At 37.1% G+C, this 19269-nt stretch overlaps 1 protein-coding gene across 1 annotated transcript in view; it reads right to left on the reverse strand.

Annotated features, from left to right (window-relative positions):
* The window catches only part of kcp (kielin/chordin-like protein), a 68106-nt gene extending 51096 nt beyond the window's left edge, over positions 1-17010 (reverse strand). Inside the window, exons 1-7 of the mRNA XM_002931862.5 lie at positions 16013-17010; positions 11774-12330; positions 11093-11165; positions 5102-5319; positions 2923-3106; positions 1180-1256; positions 316-412 (exon numbers count right to left, since the gene is read on the reverse strand). Of these exons, the coding sequence (XP_002931908.3) occupies positions 316-412; positions 1180-1256; positions 2923-3106; positions 5102-5319; positions 11093-11165; positions 11774-12330; positions 16013-16124 (1318 nt within the window). The 5' untranslated portion in view covers positions 16125-17010. The remainder of the gene's footprint in view (positions 1-315; positions 413-1179; positions 1257-2922; positions 3107-5101; positions 5320-11092; positions 11166-11773; positions 12331-16012) is intronic.
* Positions 17011-19269: the final 2259 nt, after the last annotated feature.

Raw genomic sequence — 19269 nt, forward strand, 5'->3', positions numbered from 1 at the left:
AAGTACTAAGTAAGCAAGCATTAACAGTTCACTTTAGTTTAATGATGTACTATCCTGATGGAGAGGCCAGTATCTATTATTTGTTAGGCATTTTTATGGGGGGGATGTGGGTAAACAATATGAATACACACACATGATGCAGTTCTTACATACATCACAGTGTATTCAGTATATTACTTATTGTGAATATAATTAATATACTTACAGTCATAGTAATTCCGACTTACTGCTATACTGGTTACATTCACAAATAATGTGCTTTAGTTTTAATTTTATTCTTGATTATTGTTTCAACTTAATAGAAAAACATCTTACCAGTAACACAAAGAGGACAGCACTCATTTGGCAATGTCACTGGGTCACTACAAGTTACAGGTGGGCACAACTTTGGGGTGCAGATCACCTCTCCACTCTATAAGACAACCAATATTATATTTAGAGAAATACCATAAAAAACTGTATAATTAAACATCATTATTACAGTATAATAAAGATTGTGATGTGTGTTTACACATATATGCGCTAAATTCAGCTGCCAATATCAGCCAAATGGTAAATTTGTAATTTTAAAAGAGAACTAAAGCTTAACAAAAAGTATGGCAGAAATGTTACACATTGGGACAGATTCATTTCAGTGAGAAAAAGGTTTATCATGTGAAAACTTATGAACAAGATTCGATTTGAGTTGCAATTCAATCAGAAAAACTTATGTCATGGTTTATCATATGAAAATGCTATTAAAGTCTATGAGAAGAACTGAAACTGAAGTGGTAAAAAAAGGTTTTTCCTCCTCAAATTGAATCAAGTCCATAAGTTTTCATGTGATAAACCATGCAATAACTTTTTCTCACTGAACTATATCTTCTTTACTAGGCAGATGAGACCAGAGCTCTTTTGAAGTGAAGATCTGTGTTTCTGAATAGTCATACATGCTCTAAACTGCCATCAGTTACCTAAGCTTACAACTTACAGCATGTATATTTAATATAAAAGTTACAAAACAAAGCTGTGATAATTCAGATTCAGATTACATGATACATCAAAATGCAGTGTATTTTGCATCAGAATTTAATCAACCATCTTGTAGTATCAGCTTATATGAGACCTAATTTTCTGCTTGACGATTTCCAGCATCTCATATAATAATAAGCTGGGATAAAAAAACCATAGTAATCTCACCTGACAAATGCATGCCGTACAAGAACCCGCAGAGAAGGTATCTTGGTTATTGTAATTCTTTCCCTCATGAAAGCAACCTAGGAAAGAGTTCAGATATTACCAATAAAATAGCATTCATCTGTGAACTGATTATAATAAATTAAAATCAATTTGTATATAAACACTGTATGGCAAGGTAGGACATCCAACACTTTCATTAGCAAAAACATAATACAGGTATGTAAACCTTTATCTGGAAACCTGTTATCCAGAAAGTTTCAAATTTAGCGAACACCATCTCCCACTTCATTATAAGCAAATAATTCTTCTCAAATAATTTTTAAAACTGATTTTATCTTTTCTGTAATAATAAAACCATACTTTTCATATGATCCCAACTAAGATATAATTAATCCTTAGTGGAGACAAAACAAGCCTATTGGTTTAATTAATTCTTAAATAATTTTTCAGTAGACTAGGGTATGGAGATGGAGATTATGGAAAGACCACTTATCTGAATAGGTCCAGAGCATTCTAAATAACAGGTCCCATACCTGTATGAAAAGGCACTGCTTTCATTATTGAGTATTGCTTGGTAAGTACCTCACCACCAACAATAAAGCTACAAATTCAAAAGTGCATAGTTACATTAGTAAAAAATGGCAGAAAAACATAAATAGGGATGTCACCATGTCAAGTCTCTCTGACTAATTGTATGCATTTTAAGTATTTATATAGTGACAACACATTTCAAATTGGGTATTCTATTAGTAAATTCAGTACCACTCCTATTTTCAAGATATCAGTCCATAGCCCACATCATAAAGCTGGATTCCTGTACTACAAAGACAGTGTTTAGCAAAAAATCCTTATCACAAACGTTTATCAAATCAGCTTCCAGTAGTAGTATGCTGTTTCCCTAAGCCTAAGCCATCAACAAAACAAGCAGTCAGCACTACAAATGGAGGGTTCTTAAAAGTGGTGCATAATAATTTTTATAGTGTAAGTAAAGTTTATTTTGCTCTACTAACATGATACAAAAGGATTTGGAATTATTTATTAGGGTGACAGGTCCCCTTAAAGATGGTAAGCGCAAAATCTAAATGTGGTTGGATTAGAATATGTTGGATTAGAATACTGCTCACAAAAGTTATTTCGCTTCTGGACTGATTTTGACATGGATCAATATATAGAGAGTTTAATGAGCAAGCCTTGTGGACATTGTTTTAATTAAGAAATATTTGTGCACTAAATAAGTGACACTGAAACTGACAGTTCAATTTCCTGGTTCTATAGAGCAAGGAGAGGGAAAAGACAGTTAATCTATTTAGGAAAACAGCTTTGAGACCGTATGAGGGGGTATTTAGTGACATTGATATACTGTTTGGTGTACAAGTGAGTTAACAATGAACTGGACATTTTGTGGACTTTTTTCACCACATTACTTTTTCATAGATCTTAGGGTATTTCACTGCTTGGGGATGAGGTATATCTGTAAACCTGAGACTGCAGACGGGCAAAAACAGGCTTGTTCATACAAAGGCCATTACCTTTTTTAGGCAAACTCTTGATTACAGTGGGGAGAGAGAAAAAGGTAAGAGTCTACAGCCCTTTAGCAAACATCTAATGTAAATCACAGGGAGTCAAATTAATTTATAGCACTATTGCCCAGTGTCCTTATTTCTAGTAACAAGGGCCTCATGCAAGTTAAAACGACCAAAAAAGGACAATGATTATATGGTAAGAGAAATGCAATGCTTTTACCAAGACACTGAGGCCAGTCCTTGCGCACAGAGCATGTCACAGAACCTCCAACACATACGCATATGTTGCATGCATCCTTCTTCCAGGTCTCATTATCCTGATATTCTTTGCCCTCCCAAACACAAGTGGAGCGACGACATTCACAGCTCTCAAGGTACTTCACTCTGGCTTGAAGGTCAGCATTCTGTGGGAAAATAATTTATTCTGTAATAATCTCCCTTACAAAGTTGAAAATACTCAATAGAATGACTGCAATAGCAACACATTTAGGTTCTTGAATATCTGGAGCACACATTTCTGCTGCTGGTAAATTCTGCCGACAATTTTATAGTGGCACTTTGCTACTAAAGGTTTATATTCAATTTTCTTACATATCTTACTTGGATAATTAGAAGCAATGCTTTGAAGTGATGTCATATTTGTTTGTCGGAAGCTTAGTGTCATTGCTGAACCGGAGTATGTCTGTTTTGTAGCTTTTATTAAACATATTTCATTAAAAAAAGGCCATAAGAGTGGGTAAATTCAGTGGCATATGGAGCAATAAAATTTACTTCAGGGGGTCTAAGATATGGGGATGCAAGAATATAAGAATGTTCTGATGTTTTTAAACCTAGAAAACAATTAAAGTGTTAAGACATCTTGGTCTTTTTAAAAATAGGTTAAATGATAACTTTAAAAGGGGTAGGAAAAAGATACACTAAATAGGTATAATATTATTGGAATAAGAGTAGTATAAAAGGGAGAGAAGATGAGAAGGAATAGGTTCAGGTGGGCAGGTTAAATAAGAGATGACAGGTTTATTAGGTAGGTAACGCTTAAAATCATATTGTTCGTATTTAATAGCTATGAGGTAATATTCATAAAAAATTCAGAACAAATGTGTTTTTCAAAAATACTAAAATAATTTAACCGAAGATGTACTGGAAGGTCAACTATGCTTGTTTAAATCTAAACAATCTCAACCATTTGCAGTCCAAATGCCTACCTTTCAGGTGATTTTCATAAATGTTCCATTTTTGTGTTCAGCATGATAAAATAGTCCAATTCTGACATCTTTTTAAGCTCTTATTTCCACTAGGCCTAGCCAGTTTTGGGTGTTAAAAAATGTGTGATCTCATAAATCAAAACAGTTTAGAAATTCTTTTGAATTTATCTAATATAAACTTCAATAAAATTTATATCTGGTGTAGAGGCAACTCTGCTGACAATCTGGCCCCAGCAGAGAGAAGAAAGAGCTGACATGCTTTTGGGGCCCTATGCTTTCTGCAGCCAAACCTATTAAGATCTGACCTCATTTAGAACACCATAGGAGTATAACAGCAGTAGCAGAAGATGGACAGTGTTAAAAGTTCAAGCCAATGACCAGAGCAGAGGACAATTTTTCTTTAGCATGCAGTTTGCCAAATTCTAGGCAAACGTCAAAACCAGGCAGACATGCAATAACAAAGAAGAACTGAAACTAGCATTCATGAAATTATATTATAAAGTTTTGTTTTAAAGAGAATTTGAAGCAAAAATGTCTACAGCACATGCCTGAAGTTATGTGGTATGTGTTTAAATATACAGTAAATCAGACGCTTTAAGAGCTGTGTGCCCGCTGCTAATCCAAGGAACAACACACAAGTTTGCATACAGCAGCACCGTTAAATGTCCAATTATTCTTTAGTTTTAGTCTTGCCAAGCTAGCTGGACACAACCTTCCATACTACTAATACTGTGTTGTACTTCCCTAACAGGATATCAGACTGTGGGTTTAGCCTAGAGGCTGAGAACATGGTCTGGAATTCTTGGGGTCATTGTAAGCTTAAGAGGGGAATAGCAGAGACAACTCCCTAGGATTTCTCACAGATTGTGCAGAAATACACCATAGTAGATTTTCTCTGTAACTAAGCACTAAGTTCATAAGTGAAATATTAGGGAAGAGGACTCTTTAAATAAACTTTTCCATGCTGGTGAATTATTTTTACCTTAACTTTACTTGCTACATTCTAAAATTCTATTAACCTAGTAGCCATTATTTGCATTATACTAACATTAACATTTTGTTGGTTAATAGTTGTTTTATTAGTGGACAGATTTATCCATAAACAAATATGTGTCACTACTGTCTCATTGTCTAAAACCTCTTTTATACACATCACTTGTGTGTTAACATCTTACTACCTGTATGTCACCTCACCTCGGATTTGATCATGTTGATCATATTGGTCAGACCTTTAACAGCCTCTTCAAGCCTTTGTAGTCGGTCATCCTTAGAAAGATGCTGTGTTGGGACCTCACTTTGCTGTTGCTGGTAATGGTGGGTGTCTGAAACATCTGGAGCTCTTGGTTCTCGTTGTATCTCTTCATCATCCATATGACGCTCCCCAGAAAGGGAGTAAGGTAGAGGGAGCGAGTCTGTAAAAGTAACACACTTATCATGTGAACAGTAATAAAGTTAGTGACTTTTCTTAACACAGGTACACTATTATTTTCACAATTGGTAGTAGGTTATTTAGGATTTTACAGTGGAAAAAGCCATCTGAACCTTAACCATTACAGTAAGAAATGTATAATCTTTACCGTATATTTAACAAATGTACCTGTGTTCCTGTGTGTTTGATAAAATCCCAATAATTTCTGCATTAGGCATTCTATGAACAGGTACCTTTATGTCCTGTTGTCTTGAAGTCATATCTACTTATTCCATTGAAAACAGAAGTGAAGTCATACTTTGTGTGGGAAATCCAACCGATCTTTAACTTTTTAAGTGCCAAAGATTTTAAAATCTACAGCACTGATGAGGAAGTACCAGTTTTCCAGTGCCATACATTCAGGGTCAGATTGGCCTACCAGGATATTGGGAAAAATCCCTGTGAGCCCTGACGCCTGGGGGGGGGGGAATAATTTTCTGGGGCAGAGAATGGGCATAAGTAAAGGGAGAGTTTGGTACATGGGGTAGTAGGGGAAGAAGGAGCACATGTAGTGATGAGCGTATTTTTTCGCCAAGCATAGGTTTGCAGAGAAATTGTTTTGCATTTCGCCATAGATTTGCTCATCTCTAAGCACATGGCATGAAGTGGAAGGACAGTCGAGAGAATGGCACATAGGGAGGGAGGGGGGATTGGAAACGAAAAATAGGCTGCATGAGGAAATGAAAGTATGTCACATAGGAAACTGGGGATGAAATAACATTAAATGAAAAAATAAGGAAAACATGCTACAAGAGGATATAATGGCTCACAGGGAAATAATAAAATGCACAATGCTAAATGGAGGTGCACCACCAAATAAGGCATATGACAAGTTGACAAGAAAAGAGTACATACTGAAAAAAATCAAAAAGGTAAAAAAGACAAGATAAAAGTACATGAAAATGAGAAGACATAATAGGAAGGTCAGAATTTAAGAACTGCTTTACTAAGTTGGGGAAAAGTAACAAGGCTTAGTAAAGGGGCTGCTACTAACTGGTCCCCAGGAACTTCACTCTGCATAGATTCTACTTTTCTATATTAGAAACATCAAATTAACTTTTCTCATGTCCTTCATGAGCAGAGCAACATCAGAAGAGTTCTTTGTTTTCCTTGGAATATATTATCCTCCACTGTAAGAAAACTGACCAGCCGGTGATGCTTTTGTTACAAAATTAATTAAATCAGCATAATAAACAGCTTTATAGCTTTGGAATAAGAAAAGTAATTTGCAAAGTGCTTAAAAGAGCACACTGAGCAATTTTACATTCATATTTTTAAGGTTTGCATATCCTTTAAAAGAATGCTGTCATGGGAAAACATATTTCTTTTTAAAATACATCAGTTAATAGATATCTAGTATAAATAAATTTGAAGCAACTGGACTTGTATAGTAATCATTGAAGACGTTTCACTACTCATCCGAGCAGCTTCTTCAGTTCAACTGACTGGTATGGGAAGTCCTCAGCATATATACTCTTCCACTAATCCAATCACAATGGCACTATGTAACTCTTCAGAAAGGTGACATCTGAAACTCACAGAGGGGTGAATGCTGTGGAGGCAGAAGAAACTATGGTATCATATGATGTCACTTCACTGTTCACATGTATACCTACCACAGAGGCTACTGAGACTGTAAGAAATCGACTGCAGAAAGATGACACCCTCAGCAGCAGAACGAAACTCAGTCCCAACCAAGTATGTTTATTGTTAGATTTGTGCCTGAACACCACATACTTCAAATACAAGGACCAATTTTACAGGCAAAAAACATGGCTGTGCAATGGGCTCACCAGTTTCTCCCATTGTAGCAAACTTGTATATGGAAGAAGTGGAAAGGAAGGCCCTACTCACATTCAATGGAACTACACCAAGTCACTGGTTCAGGTATGTAGATGACACGTGGGTTAAAATCAGATCCAAGGAAGTGGCGGCCTTTTCAGAACACATTAACTCAGTCAGGACAACAACATCAAGTTCACAAGGGAGGATGTCCATGAGAACAAACTTGCTTTTTTGGACTGTTTGATATCCATTCAAGAGGGGGGTATCTTGAAAACAGAAGTATACAGGAAACCCACTCACACGGATCAATATCTGTTGTCCGCTGGAACACAAACTGGGTGTCATTAGAACTCTACACCACAGGGCGGAAAGTGTAACAACTGATACAGAGTCCAAGGACAAGGAATGTAAACATCTCAGAGGAGCACTGAAAGCTTGTGGCTACCCAGACTGGGCCTTTGTCAAAACAAGAGCAACGAAGCCCAACAGGAACACCAAAAGGAATAACCGTCCTGAGGCAGAGAGAAGGCGCAATATAGTCATCCCCTATGTAGCAGGAGTGTCGGAGAAACTCAGGAGAATTTTCAACAAACACCACATCCCTGTGTTTTTCAAACCTAGCAACACACTGAGACAAAAACTTGTACACCCAAAGGATCCAACACCAAAGGAAAAACAAAGCAATGTTGTATACGCAGTCCAGTGTAGCGAGGAGTGCACAGACCTTTACATTGGTGAGACAAAGCAACTGCTCTCTAAGCGAATGGCTCAGCATAGGAGGGCGAACACTACAGGCCAGGACTCTGCTGTCTTTCTACACCTAAAAGACAAGGGACACTCCTTTGAAAATAGCAATGTCCAAATTTTGGACAAAGAAGACCGCTGGTTTGAAAGAGGTGTAAAAGAGGCCATTCATGTCAAAGTGGAGAAACCATCCCTTAACAGAGGCGGGGGACTTCGACACCATCTGTCTGCTACATACAATGCTGTTCTAACATCTGTACCCCGGCAGTTTCAGAACTCTTCACACATCCATTCATGCAACTCTAACAAGTAACACCTGTTTGAAGAGTTGCATGATACTTGGGTAATCCTTTCAAAGTAACTCCACAGCATTCACACCTCTGTGAGTTTCAGATGTCACCTTTCTGAAGAGTTACATAGTGCCATTGTGATTGGATTAGTGGAAGAGTATATATGCTGAGGACTTCCCATACCAGTCAGTTGAACTGAAGAAGCTGCTCGGATGAGTAGTGAAACGTCTTCAATGATTACTATACAAGTCCAGTTGCTTCAAATTTATTTATACTAGATATACCATGACCTGGATGAATGAAAATCTTCATAGACATCAGTTAATAGAGTTTCTCCAGCTCTGTTTACATAGCAAATAATTCACGCTACCATTTAAAATTTTATTCTTGAACCTGAAATGTATTTTTTTTTAGTTGTAATACTGGTATGTAGGCAGCCATCTCTGTGCATTGTGCCTGAGTCTGAGCTTTCATAAAGAGCCAGCACTACACATTAGAACTGCTTTCAGGTAACCTATTGTTTCTCCTACTCCCAAGCCGAACTTGGGTTTCTTACTATTGAGTGCTATTCTGATATATACTGGGTGCTGCTATCTTGCTACCTTCCCATTGTTCTGCTGATCGGCTGCTGGGAGGGGGGTGATATCACTCCAACTTGCAGCTCAGCAGTAAAGTGTAACTGAAGTTTATCAGAGCACAGGTCACATGGTTGTGGCATCCTGAGAAATGAAGAATATAACTAGCCCCATGTGACATTTCAAAATTAAATTTAAAAAAAAATGCGCTTTTGAAAAATAGATTTCAATGTAGGAATCTGCTGGGGAAGCTCTATTAACTCATGCGTTTTGAAAAAAATATGTTTTCTGTTGACAGTATTTCTTTTACTGACAGCTCAGGACTACAGTCTATAAAGGAAAGGCATTTTCTTTTATGCATTAATACATGACATAACCAGGACCACTTTATACTGCACATACAATGTAAAAAGACAGAGAACCAAATGCAAGGTAGAAGTAGTACACTGAATATAAAGAGAACTTAATTAAGGTTTAAATTAAGTTTCAATTTATGTTTTAAGGATTATCTAATATAACATATTATTAATTATATTTTTCATAAAAAAAGATTCTTTGTATGTAGCAATATTTCAAATAGGGTCTGTCATATGTGTATTTTTTTAGACCTTCAATATTCAGGAGTATAGTTTCCCTTTAAAATGCAGAAAAGCTGACAAGTTAAGTTTGTTAAAGAATAGAAGGCTATACAATTATGCTTTAATTTATATTTCCATATACATCCTACTAAATATTTGATTCATATTATATGAGACGTCTGAAAGCATTGTATAAATTGACTGTAGAGAAAGCTTCCAGCAATGCATTTAAAATTAAGTGAAAAATAATCTTAATTTAGAGCCACTCAATAGTTGCTTGTAAATATAAAATTAAATGCTGCCAATATATATAGGCATGTTGGCAAATGCTGCCATTTTTATTTAGACCTAAGAATGATTAAATGTTTGTATTCATTTCAATTTTTCCATTCCATTATATTAGGAAGAATGCAGTAATATACCCAACAATCTGGTGAATGAAGTAAAGAATTCTGAGTGTATCCTATATACAAAGACCTTATGACAAACCACAAGCCTTTACTGCACTTTACTTTGTTTAGTGTTAGCAAAGCAAAACTACCTGCAACAAACTTTCTGAAGTTGGTGTGATTCACAAGAACCTGGCACTAGGAAAGCTAGCAAGTATCCTGATTGATGTGGCATGTGGGAGGGAGTGAGTGCTTTGCCTTGTTAGCATCAAGAAGGGATCTCAGAGGCTTTTTAATCAGTGTAATGAGGCAGAACCTATAGTGGCCTCTCGCAAAGCATGGGATAATTGAAGTAGTAAGGAATGTAATAACTAAAATGGTTCCACATAAACCTTGCAGGACTGGAGCAGCTGCTAGATAGAGTCTCAGGGTTTCTCTATTTAAGTGCACAGTTTAAATCTTAAAGATCTTCAAGTAGATCTAATATGCTGAAGATTATATGCAGTTAAAATATAGTAATTCAAAAGGCTCTTAAGCTGGCCATACACGCACCGATAATATCGTATGAAACCCTGTTTCGTACGATATTCGGTGCATGTATGGCAAGTCGTTTCAGCCCTGAACGGTTAGTGGCGGGTTGTACAATCTAAAGATCTAAAATCGCCACATGTGTGGCCACCTTTACTGTTAAAGAGGATAACAGTTCTTCAAGGGGGTCCAAACACAAAAAAAAATAATTGGTGTAAATTTATTCTGTGTGATCCTCTGAGCAGTTCTGCAATTACCTTTGGTTTTCTATTTTACTTGATTTCTAAGATATAAGCAGGCTGTCTAAAGAGGTCTTTTTAAAGGAACACTTCAATGTAAAAGTAAAACTAGGAAAAAAGGCTGTGCAAAAAAAAATTTGTAATCTAGAAAGGCTGGTGTGAATGGATGTCTAACCTAATAGTCAGAATAAAACTTCTTTCTTTGTATCTGTCTAACTGTTATGTTAGTTTGATTTTGATTCTGAGCATGCAGGTTATATTATAAAGCAAACTAACCAAACCAAAAGTTATGTCCCATGTGGCCCTGACCACTAACAAGTAAGATTTAGAGAGATTTAGAGAGGTTAGAGAGATGCAAAGTTTAGTTGGCTATTATGTTAGACATCCATTCACTCCAGCCTTTATAAATTATATTTTTGGCTAACTATATTAAAAACATTATTTATTTTGCACAGCCTATGTACCCAGTTTTATTTTTATTGAAACTTTTCAAAGTATCACTGACCTTAAATGTCTGTGCATTTTCTGTATTCAGTTAACCCACAGTTTCCTTACTTTGGGCCACAACAGTGGAACATTGATATCTCACCTGAGCGATTCTCACAATGCCAGGGCCTATGAGTGAATCCAGTTGGGGAGATCTCAGCCGTTTGCCAATAGCCCTAGTACAAGAAAAAGAATAACTATAAAGAAATGGCCACTTCTAAAGGAATCTCCCAAGGTTTTCCATCACATTCCACCCAGTTCGGGCCTGTTCCTATCTGTTAAATGGAAACTAACTTCCTGAACTATTCTCACGCTACAAGATTTTGGAGCTAAGTATGGACATCATAGTTCATCATCTCCAAGTAGTGTTTTATATAAATATCTTGGAAATGATTCACCTCATATTGCAAAATATAATATAATATTATACCAAATAAAAGTAACAGTGCAAACAAAACAAAATCCTGTACTTTAAATACAAGGTTCCACAAGGTGCACCTGGACGTTTTCTGTGCACAGACTGAATACTAAATAGTATGAAACTTGAGAGTGTGTAAGAGACTCCACAAATTATACCTGTGTATCAAGATTTAAAAAGGAGCACATACATATGCGCATCACTTACTTCCAGTGATGGGAGCAAAAATCTACAGTATGCTACTATTCTTGTAACAACTTTTACTCTATGCACCTTGCCCACAGTTAATAAATGAGGAATACAATGTCAAAATACTGAAGAAGTGTCACAAAATAATATGAAGAAAAATGTACAAAGATTTCTTACCAAAAACTTGCTCTCTTTGTCTGATGGAGTGCTTCCAAAGGTGATTTCCAAATCCAGTGGAAGAATTAGACTCAACATCTCTTCTGCTCCCTCTTTTCCAAACACTACTGGCTCCTCACAGTCTAAAAAGAGTGTCACTTTGTGAGTGTTCACATTCAATGCAACACGAGCCCACTGAGAACCTGAGAAGGGTGAGCTTCCTGGGAACTGGAGAGAAGCTGGCTCCATTGTTTGTGCAGTACGGTACTCTAAAAGAAGTTGATCAGTACGCGTATCAGAAATAAGGCGAAGAAGGGGGCGTCCATCACTCTTAGTGGCAGCTGGTGACAGGAAAGCCACCAATGTTCCCTGATTATTTTTGGCCTGCTTGGCAACAAAGTGCAGTCCCAAAGATTCCTGTGTAGTAGACAATAGGTAAACAGAGTAATCCCGGGGGAGTGTAAGGTGAGGGACTCGCTGACGGAACTTCCAAGCTGGAGAAGCAGGATCGCGTCCCTTTGCTTTAGTGACTCCTTTCACAGATCGGGTGACATTCAGTGCTTCAAGTAGGTCAATAACTACAGAAAAGAGAGTGCCCCAGGTGAATGGAAATTGTTAATGAAAGATCAGTCTCATTCAGAAATATAATGCCAAAACCATGATTTTTTTATATTAAAGTTAAAGGAGAACTTCATACAAAACAGTTTCTTCATTATCAAACAAATGTAATACTTAGTTACTTTCCAATATACATTAATAAACATTAATTGTTAAATGGTTTTCAAGCTATTTTTAAATGTAACTGCAACTGAAGTGGCATTTAATATCCATTTCTGTCCTCTGGTTCTAATACTAATTACAACAGTATAGCTAGAAAAATACTAATTACAAAAGAATTACATTTTCTTAAAAACCATTGAAAAAAACAATGAAAAATTGTAATAAATGTATATTGAAAAGTTGTCTCTTTATTCAAACTACAGCCTGGTTGCTATGGTAAATTGTACCCTAGCAACCAAAAAGCTGGTGAAATTCCAGCCTGGAGCAGTGTTAAAAAAAGCTAAATAATTAAAAAATAAAGAAAACAAGAAATGAATACCAACTGCGAACTGTCACAGAATATCACTGTTGACATCATAATACAGTTAAGTAGTAGACAATAGAGAAAAGATTGGCTACAGCTAAAGATACACTGTATAAAAAATATAACACACACACATATATATATATATATATATATGTCCTACATGTACTACTTAATGTTACATTTAAGTAGGACATGTTGTGGTGCATTACCAGTGTAAAATAATGTGAATTAAACATAGCATGTCTGCATATTCAAAGAGGATAGCATTAGTACTTTGTTGTAAAGCCACCCCCTTGTCATGACTTGGTATGCCCCTGGCTGTACTGTTACTCACAGCTGTTAAGGATGAGTCAGTGCAGTAAAGTTCTGGGTGGGGGGAGTTTGGCTCCTCTCCCAGATATTCAGGTCTCTTGGTGGTACAAAAGTCACATGATTAAGGAAATTCATCTAAAATGCCTAAAGAAGGAAAATACAAATGCTGGAGAAACTACAGTTTTGCAGTCTGTAGTTGTTAAATGGTGAATTCTCATTTTTACCCATTCATAAATATGCCCTTGAAAATTCTAAAAAAATCCAAAGAGGACCACATAATTTGATTCTGGTGAACCATGGTGAGCTCTAATTTCACTTTTTGATAAATATGCCCCTTGGTTGGAGTATTAAACACAACATGTTTTTCATGCTATCACTGCTTTCACTATTAGCCTTCACTTCCAAAGTACTTATGAATGAGTTTCTGCCTTTGTTAATTAATTCCTTTAATTAAGAAATACATGTTTTGTGTTTACACCTACTAGCTCCCCTTTAATTAGCTGAGTTAGTTTGACTAGAGACAATGAGCTCTGTATAAACAACCTCTTCTCTTTGCCTTTGTTTAAATGTCCCAATTCAAAAACAATCATAATTAATTACTTCTCTGCTATAAGAATAAAGCCCAATGCACGCAGTGCATAAACGAACACGTTGAGTGACCATGAAGCATGCTTTTCATTGACTGTATGAATGTATAAAATACATTAGCATATTAATGTAGCAGAGGAGTCGGAGTCGTGGAGTCGGAGTCGGAAGTATCAAAAACTGAGGAGTCGGAGTCAGAGAATTTATCTACCGACTCCACAGCCCTGAAATATACCTTAGATACAAGTATGACAACCCTTATCCAGAAGCCCCAGGACCCAAGATTTGCCAGATAAGGTGCCTTCCCAGAATATGGAGCATCTAATCAAAAAAGGGAGGGGGCAAGTGTTCTGCTTCCTCTTCCCTTTGATCTTTTTTGGAAAGAAGAAGGGAGGTAGAAGAGACAATCTGTTTTCAAATCTGGTTAAATTCTGGTTTTGAAGAGGTGGATAGCGCCAAATTTGTGACCAGATTGTTGACCCAAGACATCACTGGTCAGCACAGTTTTACATTTTGGCCTGTTACCTATCAAACATAGCTTTAGACTTGCAGAGGCAAAACTGCTGCGTGTGACACTATTCTAGATAGGGCAAGTGATAACATTGGTCTGTTTAATAGGAATAGGAAACACAGTCTATGGCAGACATTTCTGTTGGTAGTTGGCATAGCTTAGAAATGCTTGACTTCTGTGTTCCCAAGCAATGCCTAAATACAGGCAGAAGTGTTGGCCACATACTGCACATTTGCCATATAACTGAATGAGAAACTGGAATTTAAATCACAAGAATTACACCTAAAAAGACCTCAAGAATTAAAATGCACTGTACCATTTAGGCCAATGTCTCTTTGTTGCATGGGCCTACAGGTCAATTAAAAAGCTGCAGCTGAAAAACATATACATTTACTGCGCAACAATCTAATTTTTCTCCAAACCTCTCAGTGTTGTGGCTTTAGAGATCAAAGAGAAAGGAAGATAAGTGCCTGAGTTTACTCGAGACAAACAGGAGGGTATCAGCCTTTTGCCCACCTGCTTTTCTAGTTGGTAAAATAAACAGCTAACTGTAAGGGCTCTGGCACACGAGGAGATTTGTCGCTGGCGATTTTTAAAAGAGCGATTTGGCAACAAGACGAGCGACAAGACGCCAATGCTAAATCAATGGAAATCGCCAGCGTCAAAACATACAAGTCTACTTCAAATCGCCTGCTGTTTCAAATCGCACACAGACCCTTTTCTGAGCGACTTGAGTAAACATGTGGGAGGGGTAACTGTTGAGTGTACAGATCACCTGGAGCTCAACTCGCATGAAATCTCTTCGTGGGTATTGTCGTGGCGACTTGTCGCCAAAGCGCCAGGGGGAAAAAACGCAGGCAACAAAATCTCCTCATGTGCCAGAGCCCTAAAAGTTTGGGGATATAAATCCAAGATATAGATTCTATCTTGTGAAAATGGATTTCCTTACTTCTATTGATACAAATTACAGCTCTGACTGCTGTTCTAATGTGAAGCTTGCTCTTCTATAAAAGGTCATATTGTAAAATTAAGGGGTTATCATGTTTTCTGGTAAAGTGAAAAGACAAAAGTTACACATACTTCCACTATCTGAATCAAGCCAGATCATATCAAAACTTCATTAATGAAAGTAAACTGATCTGGTTAATATTTTCTGCAGAAAGTGAAATGAATAAAGAAATGCTGTTCATCATACATAATTATAATCCTGCTCCACAAAATCCACAAGCAGTTACAATAGCAAGTGTTGAAACCATTAGTGTTATTTACAACACAGGAGCCAAACACAAGAGTCATCACACATTTTTTAACATGGAAACAATTATTTTTTTTTTGTTTAATATACATAGGTCATACCACACAGTCACCATGTGTTCTGACCACCTCTCATACTTCAGTGCTGGCAAAGAGGTGTTAGTGCCTGCCACAGACAGTGCGGTTCCTGTAAAAACAGGTGGACTATTGGACTGTTGGCAGGAAAGAGCATTTGACTACTACAGCTTCAAACTGAAAATGCACAGCAAATATATACAGATAATTGTATAGTTTCTGACTTATTTTTACATATTAAAAGGAGTTTTCTCCAAAGAATGTGCACCAAGAGGCACAATATAATTTTGGCAATTCAGCTATACATAGTTTAGCATTATATTTAGTTTTCTAATACTTAATGTAATAACTCTACCAACTTAACATTAGCTAGTTGAATTAATAAGGTATATTCCAAAAAGAAAATAATTTCCCCTCATTTTGCTCTGCAACTCACCATTGTCATCGTAGTACTGTACAGATACATCTATATCTTGGTGTCTGGGTTGCTGGCAGACACAGAAGGAGAAGAGAAGTGGCAACAGAACAGTCCAAAGTAAGGTTTTCATTATGCCAATAGTGGTTTCATAGAAAAAAATGGTGCAGGCAGATGGCAACAACTGGAAAATGGTCAGTGGTATGAAAAATGCACAGCATGTGTCATTAGACTAGTACATTCAGTTTGTAGGTGTGTGGCCACAGAAGAAAAATAAGAGGCACAAATATAACAAAGAAAAGTAATGTAAGGTATAACTTAAAGAATCTGCATTTACAAAAAATAGTAATACTAAGTGCTCCACAATGATATGTCCAAAGTATACGTTATAGTTGCACACAAAAAGGAGGTGGTGAAGAATGACCACAATTGGTTAATATGGGTTTGTATGGTGATACCAAATTGTCACAAGCACGGAAGGATTCTGAATATTGCCATTTCTGTTTTAGGTAACTCCTTTCATTCACAGCTTCATGTTTAGATTACAGCAAGAGTGACAAAGGTACCGCTAGCATTCAGTATGACAGTGTCGGATGTCCAAACAATGTAGGTTCAATGTCACCTGGAGGCTTAGGAGAGCCACAGAAGCTCCAAGCTGTTCCGCACTAAGGGAAAGGGATTCTTAGCAGTTAACAGTGGGAAAGGTTTCCAGGCAGGCTCCTGTCTGCAGTCACACACATACTGTTACTTCCTCCTTCATAAATCCTCCTCGGTGTCCTGTACCTCCAGCCTCTCTCAGTTTATAAGGGGCACCGGCTATTAACCATCTCCAGTCTGACAGCTGAGCTCTGCCGCTCGAAGAACAGAACGGGGCTGTAATTAAGAAAGACTTACTCTTTCCCGAGCCTCTTACAATGCCTCTCTATACTCTTCCCTTACTTTATCCCACCCATGTATTTCCTTTTCTATCCCTTTTCACTGCCCCAAACGTTATGCTCTGCATTCCATCTTCTACTCTTTCTGCCCCGCCCCTTCTCTCCTTCCCACCCACGTTTCTCTTCAGATAATCTTATTTTGATTCTTACCCCACCTTCTCATTATCTGTGTCTGCCTCCGCTCTGGAGCCCCTCCTCTGCCATTTTACTAAATTCCTTTTCCCATCATTCGGCTGAGGTTACACTGAGTGGGCTGAGGGGGGTGGGGGATGAGGGGGAAGTTGGACGTGTAACATTTTCTACCGCGAAAGGTGAATACATCCTTCATAACAAGCATTTACCTTAGCGAGTGCGACACGCAACGGCCCCTTCCAAGAGTTATAGGTTTGAATTAAAGTTTCCCATGAGACATGATTGCCAGTGCCTATAGGTAGCTATTATAGGTATAGACACACAAACTTTGCTACAGTAGCATCACTTTCACAATTAAAGTTAGTCACTCGTCCCACTCGTTCAGTTATTTGTACTGGGTCAGACACAGGACTCCGCACAAGCATCCTGGGATACAAGTATATAATGCTAGACTACTGTACAATTGTAAGGAACTTCGTGAATGGGGACATTATGGTGGGCTACCACTACTGCCCTATATTGCAATACACCCTGCCTGTCCAGGCACACACACACACTGCCATACAGGCTTTCCACCTACCTGATATTTTATTTGGTCTTATTGGTAACAATGCCGCATCGTGCCAATGCTATTTAATAGGGAATAAAGGTAAAAACAGTAATCCCTATGTTTCTGAAAAAAAGATGGCAACCACTACTTGCAAAGCAGTTTTCCACCATAAACACTGGAAAACACAAGTTTTCTCTTACAAACAAGCTGTCTCAGTCATATAATGGCACAAATAGGTTTTGCCAGCTTTTTCTAGAAAAAAAATATTGTTTGTGTATGTTTTATATCTCTCCCCTATTAATAACACTGGCACCAACCAAGCAAGAATTATATGGGCTGACCAGGTGGTATCTATAGTACAAACATTTTTAGATACATTGGCATCCATAGGCTGTCTCTCACACACAGGCTATCACACTGTCATTTATTATGCAGAGTAAAATAATTAAAGGTGTTACATTATTTATTACATAACTCCATAAGCATTGGTGTTCTTCAAGCCTATGTCAAATTAAACCAAAGAAGGTTAAACACAAAATTATTTTCTGTAGGAATTTGCCACACAAACTAAAAACTGTAACAGAGAATGTCCACCAGATAGCAAAGTAATCTGTTTTAAGCCTGCTACAAGTCACTTGTGTGGCCAGTGCTACAAGTCACTTGTGTGGCCCAAAAGTCTTTTACCAGTAGATCAAACAAAGCCAATTGGTTTCTATGGGTTACTGCAATCTTGGGAGGTTGAACTGTACTGAGGATTTGTGAATTCCTCTCAGTGATTTGCACAAAGTCATTGCGTTAAGATTGATCTGTTTGAATTAGTGTTCTGTGATTTAAGCACTTTGCCTCTTTTGTTGCACACTGGAAACCCTGACAGAAATACTGACTCTTTTTATTCACTACCAGACATTACAAACAAGGAACAGAGATGCATATAATGCTCTGTTTAGGAATAAATGCTTTCTTTGCTAATAAAATACTGTTATTTGCCAATGTTGTGCAAGAGCTCATTAACAATTTCAAGCAGAAAGCACAAAAATGGGATCACCCCCCCCCCCCCTTACAAACGATTTACAAAGGTTCTTGTGTCAAAATGTATGCTAAACATGTAGGTGCAAGCAGGTTTATTAAATGTAAATTATGATTATATATAAAATAAAAAAAGAAATATATAAAAAAGAAATATATATTTATTTTATTTAAATAGGACAAGAGTGACTTTAAGAAGATTTGACCACAGTAAAATATATTTTAAAATAGAATGCAGTGATCTCATTTCAACAACCATAAATGATTCCCTCTTCTTAACTTGGTATTATAAATATATGTCCTTTGTTAGCCATGGAGGTCATGGCATGACCCCCACATTTGACTAAAACTGAATGAGCTGGATAAAGAATTCCAGGGCATTCACACAGTTACCATGCATTGGAACTGCTTATTTGAGGTTTAGTGATTGACAATGTGTTAGAAAGCACAATGCTTTACAGTGCTATTGAAAGTAATCTGTTGATAAAGGTGCTGCCAACAAAGCATGGTTTATATGGTTTTGGTGCATGATATGGCTACATGTACATAAATACACTTGGATGCATGAACTGTCAGATGTATACCTTTTATTAAAAAAAAAAGCCTGTGCAGATGACATACACAGGGCAAGGAAG

This window comes from Xenopus tropicalis, chromosome 3, assembly GCF_000004195.4.
Source record: "Xenopus tropicalis strain Nigerian chromosome 3, UCB_Xtro_10.0, whole genome shotgun sequence".
NCBI classification, from domain to species: domain Eukaryota; kingdom Metazoa; phylum Chordata; class Amphibia; order Anura; family Pipidae; genus Xenopus; species Xenopus tropicalis.